Raw genomic sequence first — 21,070 nt, 5'->3', positions numbered from 1 at the left:
TAACAGATGCCACTTTCCAGCAGTCTGGAAAATAAGACTCTGATAAGCACTTGTTGAATAGTTTTTAAAGTATAGACGACAGCTCCAGAGAACACTTCTGCAAAACTATAACAGGTATGTTGTCCGGGCCACAGGCTGTAGAAGAGTCTAGGCAGGAAATCACTTTAGATACAGAAGCTGAAGTGGTACGAATGTCAAGCTATGGATCAACCTGTTTGTTGGCAATATCAGGTAGAACGCAACTAGTGGAATCAAGAGATGATATTGATGAAAAGTTTTTAGCAAACAATTCAGCTTTGTCTTTAGGTGAGGTGACAAAGTCTGAACCATACAAGAGAGTTGGAATTGAAGATTTGCCCTTATTATTAATACTATTAAAGATTCTCCAGAAGTCACCAGAGCCTAATTTTTGAGATGAGATACGAGATTTCATGACCTGAGAATAGCGGGCTTTGGCGTTAGACAAAACTCTTTTACAATGGTTTCTAGCAGTAATAAACAGACGTCTGTTTTCTGGAGAATTGTTTTGCTGATAGATATGAAAGTAATGATTTCAATTGGCAATTGCAGCAGTACAATGTGAGGAAAACCATGGAGAAGAGTGAGGCTTGACCTGAAATTGTTGATTGGGAATAAAAGATTCTATGCCAGCATGAATCCACATGTAAGAAGCACATTTGTCTACAGGAAGGCGAAAGATTTCTACCCAAGGGCTATGACGAAGAAAATCGCGGAAAGAGTCCCAGTCAGCTTTAAGGTAGTTGTTAGAGATACGATGATAGGGGGATGAAGAAGAATGAGATAATAGTGTTAGAGAGATCAAACCGTGATCAGAAGCATCTAAGGGTGAATGTGGAGAAACTGAGCACTGACTAGGATCAGGAAGAAGACATAAGTCAAATAGAGAAGGTAAATGATTTGGGTTGTCAGGAAAGCGACAAGTTTGTTGGAAAGTTGACTATTTGAGTTAGGGATTGAGAAAGGCAAAAGTTGTGGGCTTTAATGCCTTGCGAGTCACTGACACTATAGCCAAGCCATTCAGTGTGATGAGCATTAAAGTCACCGACAACAGCAATATCTCTTAGTCTTGAGATGAAGGAGAGTGATATAGAACAAAGAGAAAGCCAATCAAGTGAAGTGATGCTAAAGGTAGTAGTACATAAAAGTATATAAATAATAGTCTGTGGATTCAAACCTAGTTTCCCGACAAATGGGTGAATTTCTACGAATGTAAATGCCCAGGTCAAACATGTGACTATTGGAGTCTTTACGAATTAAAGGAAGATAGCCATCAACACTAAGATCACAAGATGAGACAGCCAAACTCAAATTAGTCTCACAAAGAACAAATAGGTCTGGTGAACTTTGCAAGAGATAAGACTCAGCAGAAGAAAAGTTACTTCAAAGACCACGAATATTAGTGAATGAGAACTTGGTGATGATGATGGTTTTTTATGTTTTATAGTTTTTGGTACTTTATTCATTTTTAAATTTGTTAAAGAACTTGACTCAAAGCAAAGATAGTACTTAGTACATTGTTTAATAGCCCAAGCCATTGCCTCAATACTATTAATAAACCCTGAGCCGTAACAAAGGGCCCCAAATGTGGTCTTGGCAATGCACACCATAGTACAAACAGGGACACAAAAGTACATCCATGCGCAACATGACACTGTTAGTACTCTGATTTTTTTCAGCTGTTGATGGAATCAGCCTCTCTGAGAGCTACCACAGAGTTTAGGTAACCTGACTACCAGCCGTCCTCAGAACCATAAAACTGAGTTTTAGAGCTGTACCCTTATTAGGAAGTAATAGAATGAGTTGACTAGTCATAAAAACAGAGACACGAGCCAAACCCATGCATTGAGTCAAGAAGATCCAGCATTCAACATCCTGAACTGGAAACAATGTATTATAAATACATCTGCGCCAGCCTAATAGATGAGGAAAGGGTGCGAGGCTGGTCAACAAATAGAATCCGTTTACCCCTTAAAGGGGTACTTTATCTTCTTATTTTATTATCAGACTTGCAGTATGGTTGGAATGTTTCGAGTAAGATTAAAAGTTATTTACTACATCCTTTCCATCTCATTCTTTTTATAAATTTTTTTTCAGATGGTATAGGTATATTTTGGATTGAGTATGTATATATATACATATATATACATATATATATATATATATATATATATATATATATATATATATATATATATATATATATATATATATATATATATATTTATATATATATATATATATATACATATATATATGTGTATATATATATATATATATATATATATATATATATATATATATATATATGTATATATATATAAGGGCAATTCCACCTTAGCAAAATTTTTTTTAAATAAAAATTGGTTGGGTGTGGAAGATTATATATGAAAAACCAAACATTTTTTTTATAAAAAATAGTTAAAAAATTACATTTTAATTATGTTGAAGCTCAAATCAGTTTTACATTTTTATAAAAAAATGTAAAACTGATTTGGGCTTCAACAATTAAAAACTGACAAAATTGGGAACAACTGTGCAAACATATATATTTCACACTTGAATATGCATGTTGCAAAAGTTGGCTAAAATGTAAAGAATTAATATAAAAGCTTAAATGTTTTTAATTTTCACCCATAAAATATGGGTCTGATAGAGGCGCTAAAAGGGACCAACTCTCAGTCCAATGGCTGTTAAAAGTGTAAACTTTACAGAGTTTATAACATTGATCAAATAAAAACAAAACATCAGTTTAAGCATTTTTTAATTATCAATTTATCATTTGCTTGGGTTAAAATAATTGGTTTTGCTAATATCTATGTGGTTTTCTTTTTTACTCTGGTCTTTAGTAAAAATAAAGTTGTGTCTTTTTTTGAGACCATAAACTAGCTTAGATGCTTCAGTTACATACTTGTGCTAGGTCATACCAACATTTACAATCTTCATAATTGATTTTGGTTTAATCTTCGGGACAAACTTTTTGTTTTTTTTGTTTTTATCTATTGAACACAGTTTATTACTCAACCTTGCATTTTTGTAGCTCATTTAAAATTGAATTTTTTTCTCAAAAAAGTTGCTACCATTATGATGGTTTGTTTATGATATTTTTACAGTCACTCTGTGTAACTTTGTATGTTTTGCATTAGTTTTAACTCTATTTAAAATATTTTACAAACCGAATAAATATTTTTGCATAAAGGGTGTTCTGATGATCCATTTTTTCTAGATTTTTATCAATTTTTTTAATTTGCTAGTTGTTTTGGAATGTTTCCAAACAATTAATCAGCATTTTAAATTTTTTTGACTTGACCAGAGTATAAGTTCCCTCATACCCGATGAAACAAAATGAATTTTCAACAAGCTGTTGGTATTTGGTGTTAGTAAATGTCATAAGTACTCTGCTTTGAGACATAAATTTTTTCAATATTATCATTGTCTCGCTCAAATTGAAATATCACATTTAATCACAATAACAGTTGATTACTTGGATTTGTTCATTGTCACAAGTCATTAGGTTGAGTCACAATAAACTCTTTTATAGCATAACCATGATCTTTGAAAGCATGTGTATTGTAATTGTTTACTTGTTCCAATGAAAGGACTGCATGATTTTTAGACATATGTAAAACAATAAATTGCTCATTGTCCCCAGTAACTTGATAAACATCAACATATTTCTTGAAAAATTATCCAATATTGAGTAAAACATTAATATTTCACAATATATCCACATTGTACATATTATTTGGAATTACTCCATTTAAATCATTCTCTAGGTTTTGAATAATTGAAAAATAATTTTATATGACAATCCTGCACACTGTTTCCTTGAATTAATATAGTCATTTTTTCTTTCAACAAAATATCTTTCAAGATAAAGCTAACTTTATTTTCAACCTGATTAGCTGTCTTTAAACTATTGTCTTTTTTTTTCTGCTATTATCTTGATAGATTTTAACAAAACTTTTTAATTCATTAACACCAATTGGTATTCTTTTTATACTTACGTAAAGTGAGTGATTTTTTAAACAGTATTCTTAATCAATACTAAAGACAATATGGTGCCCCACTGATTTACAGTGTTTATTCTTTAATTTTTAAAATATTTTTGTTTTGTGTGCTTCAAAAAATTTAGAAGCCTTAAAATCAACATTTTTTCCAATTTAATTTTTGTCAATTGCCTCTTGAAGAGTAGAATTTAAGTAATTGGATTTAGTACAATATTTTCTTAAACTTATTTTTCTTAGGATGAGTTCTCAAAATTGCTATTATTGATAAAAATTAGTTTTTCATATTTCCTGAAATTATAAAAATAACAATAATTATAATATTGTATATATAAACAAGAAAAACATTTTTGGGTAAAATTGAATATTCAAAATTACCCTGATTTGGTTTTATTTTAACTAAGTGGAAATTTTGTAGCAAAAAACATGTAAGTTCATGTTATTTTGAGTTTAAGCTAAAATTCGACAAATAATTCAATAAAATACAAAAAATCTTACCTGATATTCAGAATATAATACAAAAATTATTTAACTATGGTAAAACTTCTGTAAAAAAAAGTAATTTATCCTATTATTCTTGTTGTTTGAAGAACTGGAAAAAAATTACCAAAGAAAGAAAATATTGATAACATTTGCAGCTTTAATTCAATGTTATCCGCAAATTGAATGTTACCCAGAATGACTGTAGGAAAAAGTTAATTACTTGTTCCGCACAGCGCTCTATAAACATAATTAGTTCAGAGTTTGTTGTTGTTTTTTTTTGATAGAAAATAATACCTAAAATACCTTTCCCTAATCAGTTTACATTTTTAATTAAAAATAATAACATCATTGTTCTGAGTTTTATTCACAGAATTTTCCTCATCTATACCAATATTTAATGGAAAAAATGGACTTGCCCTAATATATATATATATATATATATATATATATATATATATATATATATATATATATATATATGTGTATTTATATATATATATAGGCTTGGTTGAGATGCAGGAGCGATCGCTCTTGAATACTGACCACAGAAATAATATTTAATTGCAAAAGGCTGGCCAGATTTTGTGGTCGTTTTGAGAACATTTAACTTTATATATGTCCATAAAACAAAAAATTTTTGTTTTACGGACATACATGGAAACATAATTAAACTTGAGTGTTCTTAAAATATCTCGGTGCGGAAGAATAAAAAGCAAATACTAAAAACCCGCCAAATTTACAAACAAACTAATTCTATTGGTTTAAAAATACGCTGACTAAGCAATAAAAAGTTCTAGAATATTCTGTCAAAATATTTTTTAAATTGAATTGTTCAAGATTTGTAAAGTTTTGAAAATTCTAGCATAAGTTGTTTTAAGAATATATTATCAAACGAACTATTATTTTAATAATATGGCTCATTCTCGGAGCCACATCTGCAAAGTCGTAAATCTTTTAAACTATTATTATTTATTTACAAAAATAAATGTTTTATAATATATATTTTTTAAATTATCAAAATTTTGAAAGTTTATTATAAATTATAGATTTTATTAGTATATTCTTATTTTTATTTTAAAATCATGTATTTTTTATGTAAATGTAATTTTGTGAATCTGTTTTTATACTGATGTAATCTTTTAAAGCAGTTTTTAAGATTTATTTTTTAAACAAAGACTTTCAATAATAATTGCATTTTCAATGAAATTATTAATAATCATCAAAGTTAATAAAACTAATTATGAAATAAACATATAAGAAGTTTCTGTTTACTAAACACAAACACGCATACAAAGTGAATCGCGGATGAACAAGCACCACGCCAAAGGTCACAACAGGACACGCATATATATATATGTACTCTCGAATACTTAATAGAAGTGGGTGGGGCGGATGTTTATAAATTAATTTTTAGAAAATTTTCCCATCCCCCTAAGCTCATTAAGCCACACACACACACATTTATTAATCTTTACTTGTTATCAACAAAAAAATTATATATCAAAACTAAAAAAAATTCATGTGAAAATCGGCCTTACGAATTAAAAAACATTCTAGTAACTGGTAAATATTGAAACTTTCAGACTAAAATTCCCACCCACCCTTTTATTCCCATCCCGCTTGTATAAGGACTCGAGAGTAACAAACAATATTGTTTCGTCCTCTATGACTCTTCAGTAATGTAATGATTTTATGGGACTAAATCTAAGCAATAAAACTAGAAAACTGTTTTGTGCACAAACTACAAAGTAGTGGGCAAACAGCAATGGCGCATCCCATAAGGAGAGAGCTCAACAAAACAACAAGTTAAGAAGCTATATCCAACATTAGACAATATTGTTTCACAACACAAACATAATTACATACTCAAAGTGACTTACGAGTGGATCAGCGCCACGCCAGAAGTCGAGACAGAACACAAACATACATGAATGAAACAAAGCATACACAACAAAACACAAACATAATTACATACATAAAGTTACTTATAAGTAAAAAATTTAAAATAAAATGTTTATTTATCTGATTCAGATGTAGAACTAAAATCGTTACTGTAGCAGCTTTCTTCGCTACTATAATTAGTGACATTGCTAGCATTAGCTGAATCAAGACAATAAACTCTTCGCTTACTTAAGTAGATATCCACAGCGTGACTCAAAATATCTTCTCGTTCTTGGTAAGTAAAATTCTGGTCATTTCCTGCTATGATTATAGAGTCTTCTATTGTTGAGTGGTTAATCTTTAAACGCTGATCAGTCAGTATTTCAATCAAAATATTGAAAATGCATTCGACAGCGGAATTAGAGCCAGAAATACACATCATAAGTTCAACTAGAAGACAAAAGTTTGGAAACTTGATTCTATGATAAAGAAAAAACTTCTGCCACACTTCTAGTGGTGTGAGTGCAATGGTGTACTGAGTATTTATTACTAGTTTTGCAACTTTCCATTCCGGAAGAACCATTTTAAAATCTATTCCTGCAGCCTCTAGAAGGTAAAAGAGTTCCTTTAGTAATAAAGAGATGCTGGCATCACCATACATGCTGTCTGCTGTCCATAATTTTAGATCTAACCAATCCATTGATTCGAATATGGGATTTAACAGCAAACTAAATCTATCGTTTATCAATGGCAGAATGATGTTGATTGCTGATTTTCTTAATTTAATGGCAGAACTAAGACATTCCAAGTTAAGATTAGCCATGCTGCCGAGCTTAATCTCAACGAACTCTGGATTCGATTTTTTCAATTCGTGGACTTTTTTGAAATATGAAGAAACAAGATTAGTTGTATTATCTTTTTCATTGATTCTAAACTTTAGTAAATATGAATCAATAATATCATCAATACCTTCATTGCTTAATTTGTCTAAGCTAGCCTTAGTTACATCCACTGCCGGTTTTCATTCATTTATTATTAACAATTTCTTTTCGAAAACTAATGATAACGGAGATAATTTTTCTAAAATATCCAAATAACTGCAAACTATGCATAATAGTCTGTATTCATGCAACCATTTGGATATCCCAGAAATCTTAGCTCTCATATCTGCTTTGGTGTCGCGATCTGCAAGAGCGTTTTCGAAACCCACAAATAAGTCTTGTAAAGCCGCGTCTCCTTTGACTTATAAAGCGCGTTCCCAATATTTTAGGCAAGGTGTAGTATGTAATGTTTAAAGCCTCAGCGGCTTTTTTAACCGCGCTTTTAAATTTGCCGGAATTGCAAAATAAATTAAAAATAGAAATATAAAAGCGGTAGGTCTTTTACAGCACCTTTTATAGCTAATTCTAAACGATGGTTTACGCAGCGAACTTTAATCAGTCACATTCTATCGTTTTTTAATTGTGTTAACACTCAATTATAAATTCCAAAATTGATGCTTGCTCCATCGGTCGCGCTGACAAGTTTGGATTTGTAAGCTGCCTCAGTTAAAGGAATATTACCTGATTCATTAAAAATGCTGTCAATAGCATTTTTAATGGCATTAGCACTCATACCACCCAAATTGTTTATATCAAGTAAAGATACTACAAAGTAAGCAGGGGTCCCCTCGCATTCAATGCGAGGTATTCACGTGCTAAAAAAAGAAATTTGAATAAAAAATATATTTAAAAAAATTTTTAAAAACAACATTTTGAAAATGGACTAAAAAGTAAAAAAAAAAACGATTTTACTGGACCCAAGGACTTTGTGTACGTACTCAACTTGAAATACCCATTAAAGTTAATGACTGAAAATATTGGGTACCAATAGGAACGAGTTATACTTAGCTGCCCAACATTTTCAGTCATTGACTTTAATGGATATTTTAGGTTGTATATGATTTAGTTACTTTTTTAAACGATTACTTTTATTATTTATGCTGACCTTGTGTTTGTTTTGCACGGACACCAAAAAAATAGAAAATAAACAAACCGACAAGAAAGTTAAATAAAATGTTGTAAAAAAATTTAAAATTATTTAGAAAAAAAATGATTGTAAATGCTATAAAAAAATCAATAACCTGCTTTTTGTTGCATTTTCCTTCTAAAAGAAGTACACTATTAATTCTTTGACATTTTATCAGCGTCTTGAAATGGCTATGTGGCATGCTTGGTTTTAGAGCCATTTCATAGGCAGCTCTTAACATCTTTGATAACACATCGCAGCTGTTATGTGGTACAGAGTTTTCTATATCGACTTCTAGGATCTTCAGAATACTCATTTTCAATTTGTACTGCCAACCTATGACATTGCCCTTTAAGATCATTTAAGATTTATTATCAAAAAAATTCACGATTAAACTTTAATAAAAGGTTGGTTCTCTTTGCAATGTAATAACTTATAAGATAAATTCACGGCACATTATATAATACTTTATATAAAATACTTTTAATGAAACATGATAAAATAACTATATATAAGTAAAGATTATGCTAAAATTTTTCTGTTTTAAATACTAACTAAAAGCCCACTCACTAAACATCATCAGCGGTATTGAGAAACAGTTCCATTTCCTCTTCATAAAGTATTTTTAACCTTTTTAGTTAATTTTTATCTAGTTAATTTAATTTCTACAGTAACTCTATGATTTATTTATTTCATTTGTTCATCTTACTAAGAAGAATTGTTTCAAATATGTACATTTTTCAAACTACGCGAAGCATAAAATATAATATATATATATATTTATATATATTTATATATATATATATATATATATATATATATATATATATATATATATACATATAAATTTCAAAAATTTTAATCAAACTTTTAAGTAACATGGGTTCCATAGTTAAACTAAATTTTAAGAGGTTAAATTTATTAGTTCTGATTTATAAATAACATTATAATCAAATATATTTTCCTTCTCACCAATGTAAACATATTTTGATTAAAATAAATATTTCAAAATGTAAAGTATACACAGTTGGTTGTTTCTACTTAATATATCTGTAAAATTGCTTGACATGACAAGAATTATATGATTGATTGAGAATTTTTCATATTTTTTATTTTTAAATTAGTTAAACGTTTATAGTGTAGTTTAAAATTGCAGTCAGTTTTTAAAATTATGTTTAGATTTTTTCAAAATGTTTTTTCTTTTAGTGTAATAGATTTAAAAAATGCCTAAGAATGAGTGTGTATTTCAAGAAAAATGGTTATATGATGATCAATTCAAACCCTGGGTTCGGAAGATAAACAAAACAATGGCTAAGTGCAAGGCCGTAGACAACTTTTTTTGATGTTTGAGCTCAGCAACTTTGAAACATAAAGAAAACTCCATATTTAAGTATGTTCATATATAATGAATGTGGATGCTATGCAAAAAATTGCAGTGATTGGAGTCTGGGAACAACAAAAACCCCAAAACGTTAGCCCCCTTCTCCTCCTCCCCCCAGCCTCCCGCCTCTAATAGGAGGGCAATGAGTCAAATTTGTTATTTTTTTTCAATGTTAAACTTTCAAATTTGATTCAATTATTTCTTGTTGTTCGGTTTTTATGACCTTTAAAGTTTACAGTAATACAAACTTTATAAGGTCATAAGAGCCGATCAACAAAAGGTTATTGAATCAAATTTGAAATTTGTCAATAAATATAAGTAAGGTTTAAGATTTAAAAAAAATAACAAATTTGACTCATTGCCCTCCTATGTGGGGCTGGGGGGGAGAACATTTTGGTGGTTTTGTTGTTTCCAGTCTTCAATCACCGCAATTTTTTGCATAGCATCCTCATTCCTCATCTATATGAACATACTTAAATATGGAGTTTTCTTCATGTTTCGAAGATGCTTAGCTCAAACATCAAAAAAAGTTGTCTACAGCCTTGAAGTGTATCTATTGCTTTAGTAAAATCAATGTTTCTAACATAGGAGAGGCTGCATTAACATCGCATATGAGAAGCAAAAGGCATATACAAAGAAAACCTTTTGAGCAAACCATCAAATCATATTTATCACCTTTAACTTCCTCACCTTCTATTCTAGAAACTTGTTTTGAAGCTATATCGCAATCAAGCAAATCAAAAACAATTGATCATTTGTTTATAGGATCATTGACACTTAAAGCTGAGATACGCTGGGTTTTAAATACTGTTTACTCGAGGCATTCAATGAATACCTCATCAATTTCTGGAGAATTGTTCAGAAAAATGTTCACTGATAGCAATATTGCAAAGACATTTCAATGTGGTCGAACAAAGGCAGGGTATATGGCTACATATGGAATTGCTCCATATTTTCAAAGTGAGCTATTATTGACACTTTCAACTGCTCCATATTACTCTATTTGGTTTGACGAATCACTTAATCAAGTATTTCAAAAGGGTCAAAAGATCTTTTTCAGGTTTTGGAATGAAAAATCTGACATCGTTAATACTCGATATCTTAATTCAGAGTTTATGGGACGCTTCACTGTTGAGGATGTTTTAAATACGTTTCTCAGTGGTGTATCCGAAATTGACAAAGAAAAGATTTTACAAGTGTCTTTCGATGGTCCCAATGTCAACTTGTTATTTCTCAAAAATTTCAGTGAGCAAAGGCAAGAGGAAGAACTATATCCTCTTATTGATATAGGAATATGTGGTCTTCACACCATTCACGGAAGCTTGAAAAGCTGGTGCAAAGGTGGCTAGAAAATAAACGATGCTTTGAAATCGAAGTGGCAATTCTTACACGATTTGCCCACACAGCGAGAAACTTATGAAAATATTGCTGAAACACTGGAATATCCACTTCAATTTTGTGGACACAGGTGGTGCAAAAATGAAAACTGTGCACGAAAAGCTGAATCTCTTCTTGATGTTACAAAAAATTTGTAACATACGCTAGTAGTCTAAAAAAAAGCAAATTACCTGTTGTCAATAATACATGTTGGCAGAGACTAAAAGCTATGATACATGATCCAATTTTACCAGTAAAATTGAAATTCTTTGAAATGGTATCGGGGAAATTAAATGCCTTTTTAAAAGATTTTCAAACAGATAAACTTAAGGTACCATTTATGAGTACTATTCTTGGTGATATTATCGAAGACATTCCTATCGTTTATATCAAGTTGATGCACTTTATCAGCTGCTTCAACTTGATATAAACTATAGGAATGTTCGAAAGCCTCCAGCAGACATTGATATTGGATCTCATTTAAAACTTGACCAAGCCAATCCAACTTCTACCGATTACAGAGTAGTTGCATTTAAAAATGAAGCTGGGGAGTTTTTAGCAGTTTTGTTGGCACATCTTTTTGACAAGTCCCCAATAAAATTTTCCATTGTACGCTCTGCTATATCTGTAAATCCAATCCAAATGGCCAATGATAGCAAACAAAGTTTCTAAGGCAAGGGTGCTACCACTGTGCTACACTATTTTATGCTTTAGGTTTTGTGTTTTATTAGAAAGATAGATTTATTTATGAAAATTGTAGTGTAGTGGTAATAAAGTTTTTATTCTATATCTTTTTAAATGGTTTATTTCAAAGGAAAACATTAATTTTCCGAATTTTTTAAAGCTAAATCCTGGAAAGTCCTGGAATTTTTTTGGAGGGGAATATCCTGGAATTTTTTTTGTGAAAATCCTGGAAAAGTAGGAAAACGGTCCTAGAAAGTCCTAGAATTTCGATTTTTTCTGCGGGAACCCTGTGTATATATATATATATTTATGTATATATATATTTATGTATATGTATATATATATATATATATATTTATGTATATATATATTTATGTATATATATGTGTATATATATATATATATATATATATACATATATATATATATATATATATATATATATATATATATATATATATATATATATATATATATATATATATATATAAATTAGTAAAAACACTTATCTAATTTCTGTTTTAATTTCTAAATATAGATCTAATATATTAAATATATGATATATAATCTAATTTCAAAAAAAAGTTTCTGCTAATTTATTATTGGTTTGTTCTTTAAAAACATTGAGCACTCTATTTGTAGAATACACTAACATAATTTAAAGATTAAATTAACAAAGAATGAAAGAAATAAATGGTTTATAATTTTAAATATTACTTAAAGTATCTTTTATTTGCATGAAGAATATTGAAGAAAAAATCGAAGCATGTGGAAAAGATTACATAATTATTTTACTATCTGAAATATTTCCAGCAAAACTAGATTTGTTTGAAGGAATTGATTCGTAAGTTTTTAATTTTTTTTTTATTAACTTTTGCCTAAAAAATGATAAAGTATAAAAAGTTGTTTTAGTATATTTACCTCAAAATTTAATTTCATAATGAGTTTCATAATAGCTCACCCTACTGTGTTGGATACAGTACCTTAGTAACTATGGTACTGTGTTGGAGACAGTACCATAGTTGTATCATAGCTGGAGTAGAATTTTAATCTCATTTGTAAAATTTGCATATTTTTCTATTATAATTTTTTTTTTTTTTCTTTGAAATAATGTAAACAGAGAATAAACTCATTTAGCCCCAAATATGGGGCTATAAGAGTACACTCATTGCTTTAGCGTGGAAAACATAATTAGCCCCCCTACAGGGGTTAAATGAGAACACCATTAGAGTTTTAAAAAAGACTAGTCACACACCTGTATGTAAGCAATATTTTAAACAAAAATAACATCTAATTAAGGATTGTACAATTATTTTTTAAAAAATATAAATTAGTAATGTCTTTTTTTTACAAATTTTTAACAACTGAGATCAAATGTTATAAAACTATAGATGTTAACATCTATAGTAAAGGCACAGTATAGCATTTGTTAGGTAAGAACTAAACCTGTCATGAGTTGACTACTAGCAAAATTAAAAAACTCTTCTTAACAAATTACATTTTTTCACTTTGAACCTCATCACTGTTGCTAGACTCGATTCTGTCTGATTTTATGTCTGATTCTGCTGGAAGTTGTCTTTTTTTCCTTTGTTTTTAGCATGTGTTAGTAGTACTTCTTTGCATTTTTGTTCAGTTTTGCTTTTGTTTTCCGGTTTGTCCTGTTTTTTTACTAGTAGCAGCACCTCTTACATCCTGTTCAACTTTGGCTGTGGATATACTCTTACTGCCTGGTACATTCAACTTACGTCTAACTTTTTAGACTGAAGGTGTATCATCCGATCTTGTTTGAGTTAAGAATTCAATGAAAGAATTGCTAACATGTTGATAGAGTTGATTTGGTGACAAAGTTGATTGTGGCGCACCCTTTGGTAGCTTCTGTAAGACTCAATCTCATTTCAACGATCTCATTTCCACATTTATCAAAACCAAACTTAAGTTTTTCTTTAGGCGTTTTTACAAAATAATCATAGTTTAAGGCTGTAGAAATGCAAAATGAGCTGAAGACTCATCAGAAATGCATTTTTGATAAGTCTTTATTGATTAAACAGTGTTTAATGAAAAAAAAATTTGTTAAGTGATTTTCTACTACTTTATAATTGCTCTGTTCTTTTTAGAACATTGAGCACTCTATTTTGTAGAATACATTTTAAAATTGTTTAAATATATGTGTGTGTGTGTGTGTGTGTGTGTGTGTGTGTGTGTGTGTGTGTGTGTGTACACAACTTTTTGATGAAGGCCAAAGTTAGCTTTAACTGGAGGTTGGAGGTTTTTTAAAATATTTTATTCAAAAAAGGTCATTGAATTTTAGGAATTTTAAACCCTTTAGGAATTCCACGGCGTACACGGTGCCATTGGGCTGGATACATTGGCCTGGACACATACTAGCTAGCTATTAAATACAGTACAAATAATAGTTTATTGGTAATCACAAATCTGTCTTTTTTTCACTATGTTTTTAATTTTAATTGGCAACTGACTGGCTGCGATTCTTAAAGTATTCTGCAAGTTAGTATCTGTCAGTACAGATCTTGTTTTAGATATTGCAAAATTCATCTGAGAAAAACATACTTTACTCAAGTATGTGTTACCAAACAAGACAAACATTGTTTTTGCATTATAAAGTTTTTGTACTTATTTTGATCAAGATTTTTGTAAAATACCATCAAATTTTGTTGATTATGTCTCTTTCAAAACATCACTGCATTGAACATTAACTCGATTCGGAATTTTTATGGTACAGTTTTTATTTTAACAGAGAATGGTGCTGTGAACAGTTTCATTTTCTCAGCATGTTTTTTGATATCTACAAACCTTTTTAAAAATCTTGTTTTCAATTCTGCAATACAGGCAACAAATTCTCCTGTGTTTCCAGAATTCAGCTCACCCAAGGTTAGAAAATTGATGAAATTTTCAGTCCTTAACTGCTACTCCAACAAAGTTAATTTAACTGAAAAACTACAATAAGCTTGTACATTTTTCCAATTAACTGATCTTTTTCTTGGAGTTTTTTGTTAAGTATATTAGGGTCAGGTCTGCCAGAAATGCAAAGTTTTCATTGAACTTATTTTCTTCTAGCTCTGGTGGATAATCTTTGTTTATACATTTGAAAAAAGCTATTATCCTTTGTCTCAAATCAAAAGGTATTTTTAGTATATTACCTCTTTAAAACTCACTTCAGTAAAATAAAGCAGACCACCATATTCAGAGTCATTTACATCGAGAAATGCCTCAAATTGCCTACTTCATAAAGCGCTTGACTTAATGATATTTTCCACATCCATAGCCTTGCTGTTAAGTTTTGCTGATGAATAATGCAATGCAGCTTAATTAATGAAAAGTTGTTTTCCAATCTGAAAACAATATCAATAATATTTCTAATCATTAAGTTGCTACCATCTGTTGTAATTAAAACTAATCTGTTTTAAGTCAAATTCAACTTTTTTTAAACTTTCTTAATGACCAGCAAAATGTTTTCTCCTGTTGTTCTGCCTTGCATAGGATAGACGATTTCAAGAAATTTCCATATAATTTCCCCAACACTGAATGGTTTACAATTTTAGGCTAAAAAAAGACTCACTTCATAGCTTACAACAGCAGCATTTTCTGTTTGCATGTTCTGTAGAAAATCAATAGACCTTTTTTGTGGTTGCAAAATGCATCTTGGGTAATAAGGGCAAACAAACAACAAAGTTTGTTTTTCTAAATCAAAACTCAAGACCTACTTCCTATTTTTTTTATTATCTAGCGCTTAGATTTATGATTTGATGTTTTATATTATGAAATTTTTATTATAGATAAATAAAATATAATTATAAAATGCCAAATTTTTGCCAATTTAACTAGAGATTCTGATGTTCAGTTTTTTACTGGCCTAGCAAATTCAAATATCTTTGAAATGTTGTTTTCTTATTTGCAGAGGAAAGGAAATGTAATGCCTACTGGAAGGGTAAAAAAAATACAACTAAAGATCACCAAGAGATTTAGGAATAATATTATTAAAATCTCTAACGTTGCAGCAAGAAATTCTTCTTGTAATGATGTGTTTATGCTTAGCTCTTTTAACTGAAGATCTTGCTCATCGTTTTATGGTCTCTACTTCTGTAGTCAGTTCAGTATTTATAACATGAATAAACCTATTTTCTCTTGAGTTAAAATGGTTATATATTTTCCAAACAGAAATATTATAAAAAGAAATTTACCAACCATGTTCAGAAAGTACTATCCGAAATGCTCTGTAATAATTGATTGTTCTGAGCTCTTTATTGAAACACCGTCTAGTTTGGAGATAGCTGCAGCTTGTTGGTCAAATTATAAACATCGTTATACTGTAAAATATTTATCCAGTTGTTATGGTGGCAGAGCTAGTGATGTTTTCATAGTTAAAGATTGCGGATTTTTGAAATACTTACATCCTGGTGATAAAGTTATTGCAGATAGAGGTTTCAAAATTAAAGATCTTCTAGTATTTTACCCGTGTAACATAACTATTCGCCCATATATAATGATGTACGAAAAACATCAAAAATTGCAAATGTTAGAATTTAAGTAGAGCAAGCCATAGGGTGTATGAAAAACTTTCAGATAATGAAATGCCAGTCACATTGTTGCCCTTATGTGATAATATTATTACAGTATGTGCCATATTAACAAACTTTATGCCCCCACTTTGCATTGATGAAAACAAAGCATAAGTTGTTTTGAATAATTAAAAACAAAAACATCTTTTCTTGTTAAGTAAAAATTTTTACACAAGTATATGTTTATGCAAACATAAATATATATTTATTTATGTATGCATACATGTATATATATATACTAACACACGCACAATATAATATATTTAAGATATTATTATATCTAAAATATATTTAAAAAATTGTTATACGCTGCCTTTTTATTAAAATCAATTTTTATTTATATATATTTATATAGTTTTTTTTTTTGTTTTTTTTTTTGTTTTTTTTTGGTAAACTACTTTGTTTCATTTTTTATGGGTGTGTTGCATACGATAATTTTGATTTTTGATTTTTTTTATACAAACTATTCAAACTAAGTATAGTAAGTATTAATTACTAAACTTTTTCTAAAAAGTCAGTAATTAATCTTTTTCAGTATCAAATTCATTTTCATTTAAGCATGACTTGTCACACAATGGACATGTATATAAATGTGTAAATCCAAGCAGGTAACGTTGCACTTAAGTTTTAAAAAACAGAATTAAACTTGGAAGCACTCTTTACCAATGATCTTCATCAAACGTGATTTCGTTAACTAGAACATCTTTCTTTGCATAGACTACAAATTATGTTAAGTTATAACCAGTTTGCCGTTTGGCCAATTATTTGGTTGCAGTATTTGTGATTTTTTTTTTAACACAACTTTGTTGTCAAACATCTCTAAGAAATCAATTTTTTCCATAAAATATTTATTTCTTCGTCACGAATACTGAAGGGGCATTTATATTCTACACAAGCATTTAGGCAACACTGGCATTGAAAAATGTTGTCCGGAGAAGCGCCAAGACATGGGTGTGGTTTGTGCAAGAATAAACCACAAACTATGTAACAATGCAACAAAATTTGGACGCAAAAGGATTATTTTCCTTCTTTCAATAAAGTTATAGTTACTAAGTTTTTTGACAGAAACAAAAAAGAAGTGTTATTTCGGCATTGAGTTTATTATATATAAAAAAAACCTATAGCTTTATTTTTAAATAATAAATATTATTTGAAAAAACTATTTTTATTAAAATAGGATTCAATAGGATTTAATTTGTTGATATGTTTTTCTTGTGAATCTAAAGAACACCATTTTTGAGTCTTTAGATCAATTCCGCTCAACAGCGTTAACTTTTAACGCTGTTGAGCGGAATTTTAAACTTTAAAAAAAGTTTGAGTTAAAAATCTTTAAAAAAGTGCCCTAATCTACTATATATCCTAACTCTAATCGGTTCTTGCACATATTAATTTAATATAATTGTCAAAACACAACATTTCTATTAATTTTCACAAAAAATATTAGAATTCCAACCAAGAAAGAGCTTATAATTAAGAAAAATTGCCATTAAACGATCAGAACATTCTATTGATTGTTATGTTGAACATTATATTGAACAGAATATTATTAAACTATGATGTTCATTTCACCTAAAAAGCCTATTTATTTAAAATCTTATTCAAGTTTGAACAAGCAATCGTGATTTTTAGGTTGTTTTTTTTTTAAATCTTTGATCTGGGTTTTTTCGCTGCAAACATTTTTATTTTATAATACGGCAAAATTTATTATTTTAATTTTTTTCGTCTTTTCATGATTCACAGACCTGATCACTTTACGGAAATATATTGTAGTCAGGAAAATATATATGCGCTATGATTATTAAAAATCGTGTATATTATAATATATATATAAATATATATATACAGTATCGGACAAAACGAGTGCAACCAAATAATGCTAATTTAGTTTCTTTATATAAAAGTGCTGCATTTTTTCAATTTAGAGAAATAACTATGTAACTGTTTAGAGACAAAGTTCTTCAAGTTTTATTCATCACAAAGTTCATTATTTGTACACGAAAATTAATAAATTAATCAAATTAATTAAAAAAAGTTGATTTCCTTCTGGACAAAACAAGTGCAACTCGACAAAATGTTGACCAAGCTGTATTTCGCTATCAATATTTCGTGGCGAATCCTTCGTTGTCGATCACAGCCTTGCATCTTCGAGGCATAGATTCAATCAGGTGATCAATGAAATTTTGTGGAATCGCTGCCCAGGCCTTTTGGATTTGTTCAAACAGTTGATCCTTATTACGAACACCTTCACGATTAATTCTGCGGTTGACGATCTCCCACAGGTTCTCGATAGGGTTGAGATCCGGAGATTGAGGCGGCCAATCCATCACCGATAGGTGGCTGTCTTGAAACCACTGCTTGACTACTTTTGCAGTGTGTTTCGGATTGTTGTCTTGCTGAAAAACCCATTTTATTGGCATATTCCATTCAGAATGAGGTAACATAACATCTTTCAGGATATTTTTATACATGAAACGGTCCATTATTCCATCGTTTCGATGTATTGGACCTAGACCGTTAGCAGAAAAACACCCCCAGACCATTACATTGCCTCCACCATGCTTCACGGTCTTATGGCAGTAACGTAAATGGAGGCGTTTTCCGGCCGGTCGACGTACACGGCAAATGCCATCGCTCGCAATGATGTTGAACTTCGAATCATCACTGAACAGGACAGTTCGCCATTTCTGCACATTCCAGTCAATATGAGATGTAGCAAACAGGAGTCTTTTCTTCTGGTTTTTTAGTGCAATCAGCGGTTTCTTTGCAGGGCGTCTAGAAAACAATCCGGTTTCAACAGCACGTCGTCTGATTGTTCGGTCCAATACAGGCAGCTCTAATTGCTTTTGTATCTCGACTGATGATATCCAGGGATCCTTCTTGACGGATCTGATGATCATAGAATCCTCTCTAGAAGTGGTGGAACGCGGTCTTCCACCTTTGTTATCTGCTGCCAACTTCCCCGTAGAACGATATTTGGAACATAGTCTTGATACGGTCCATTTTTTCTCGCGATATTTATCACAAATACTTTTTTGTGACGTTCCACTTACGTAATCGCCAATAATTTTTTTTCTTAGTCCAATCCAAGACTGTAGAGAACCATTTTTGCACTTGAAATCATAAAAGTAATAAAAATAAATAGTCACGCTTCTCAAGGCTTACCGTATTACATTTACCTTGAGATGATACAATTATGCTCTGTGGAACACAACATCTTGGTTGGATGTGGACTGTATTGATGTAATGAAACACTTGTTGTATTTTACTTCTTGTATTGATGTTCTTCGATAAAACACTATGATAAAACTTACTTCGATAAACTGTCTTGATAATACTGACTGATTGACTTTCATATACTGACTGAATTACATGTCGATTTACATGTCTTTTATATAGTAAAATGAACCTGTGTGAACCTGTTCTGGAAGATTCTAGATGCTTCTTTTCGACGCTTCTGGATGCTTCTGAATGTTTCTGGATATTTCTAGATGTTTCTGGATATTTCTGGATGCTTCCAGATGCTTCTTCTGGAAACTTCTGGAAGCTTCTAGATGCTTCTGGAAACTTCTGGATACTTCCTTTAATTATTAAAAAACTTCCGTGACATTGACCCGGACCAGACCTAAGAAAATGAAAGAAACCAAAAAAGTTGCACTTGTTTTGTCCGCTGAAAAATGGCACTTTTCAACGAAATTCTGCCTGTGTGCTGTCACCTGTCAGCTGATTGCTCATGTCATGGCAAGCTATGACTCCAGACTCCTGAACTGTTTGATGTGGTAGTATAGTTCGTTTCGTTTTTAAGACATGTAAAATTAGGAACACTTTTTAGCATTGTTCGATGTTGGTTGCAAATGTTTCGTCCAATACTGTATATGTATATATATATATATATATATATATATATATATATATATATATATATATATATATATATATATATATATATATGTATGTATATGTATATATATATATGTATATATATATATATATATATATATATATATATATATATATATATATATATATATATATATATATATATATATATATATATGTATATATATATATATATATATATATATATATATATACATATATATATATAGACACACGCACGCACGCACGCATTATAATAATTTATGTTATGTCTGTTATTGTCTCGTGATATTAAAAAATTTGTTTAGATGGGTTCAAATTGCTTGTCCTCGTTTATCAATTGACTGGGGGTTAGCTTTCAAAAAACCATTACTTTCTCCTTACGAGGTTGTTTTTTTTTGTTTTCTTTTTTTTAATCCTTATACTTGCATACTTTTTAATTTATATTAATAATCATATGAAATTGTTTTGCAGCTCGCTGTTGCGTTGGAGCAGTGTTCGTGGCAGTCCATCTATCCGATGGATTATTATGCAAACGATAGTCTTGGTCCGTGGACTAATAATAATAAAGATCATTTTTCAGGAAAATTGGTGAAGAAAAGACAAAATATAAAAATTGAAATTGAACATGATATTAAATGAAATTCGAATTTTTCAGAATTTTTGTTATAACTCATACCATATTATAGAATTATAAATAATATGAATCGAATTTGAACAAAAATTGAATGCTAAAATTAAATAAGCTATAATAAGCAATAATACTTTTTATATTAAAA

At 29.9% G+C, this 21,070-nt stretch overlaps 1 protein-coding gene across 2 annotated transcripts in view; it reads left to right on the top strand.

Moving 5' to 3' along the window:
- Nucleotides 1-21,070, top strand: part of LOC100197050 (2-(3-amino-3-carboxypropyl)histidine synthase subunit 1) — a 43,343-nt gene extending 22,273 nt beyond the window's left edge. Inside the window, exons 10-12 of one of the 2 annotated variants that reach the window (XM_065807531.1) lie at nucleotides 12,582-12,682; nucleotides 20,600-20,678; nucleotides 20,766-21,070. In XM_065807531.1, the coding sequence (XP_065663603.1) occupies nucleotides 12,582-12,682; nucleotides 20,600-20,678; nucleotides 20,766-20,933 (348 nt within the window). In that variant the 3' untranslated portion in view covers nucleotides 20,934-21,070. The remainder of the gene's footprint in view (nucleotides 1-12,581; nucleotides 12,683-20,599; nucleotides 20,679-20,765) is intronic. The other variant, XM_065807533.1, reaches the window with a different exon arrangement.

This window comes from Hydra vulgaris, chromosome 10 (assembly GCF_038396675.1).
Source record: "Hydra vulgaris chromosome 10, alternate assembly HydraT2T_AEP".
NCBI lineage: Eukaryota > Metazoa > Cnidaria > Hydrozoa > Anthoathecata > Hydridae > Hydra > Hydra vulgaris.
The sequence above is the reverse complement of the archived record's forward strand: the minus strand, read 5'-3'. Positions and strand labels throughout refer to the sequence as shown.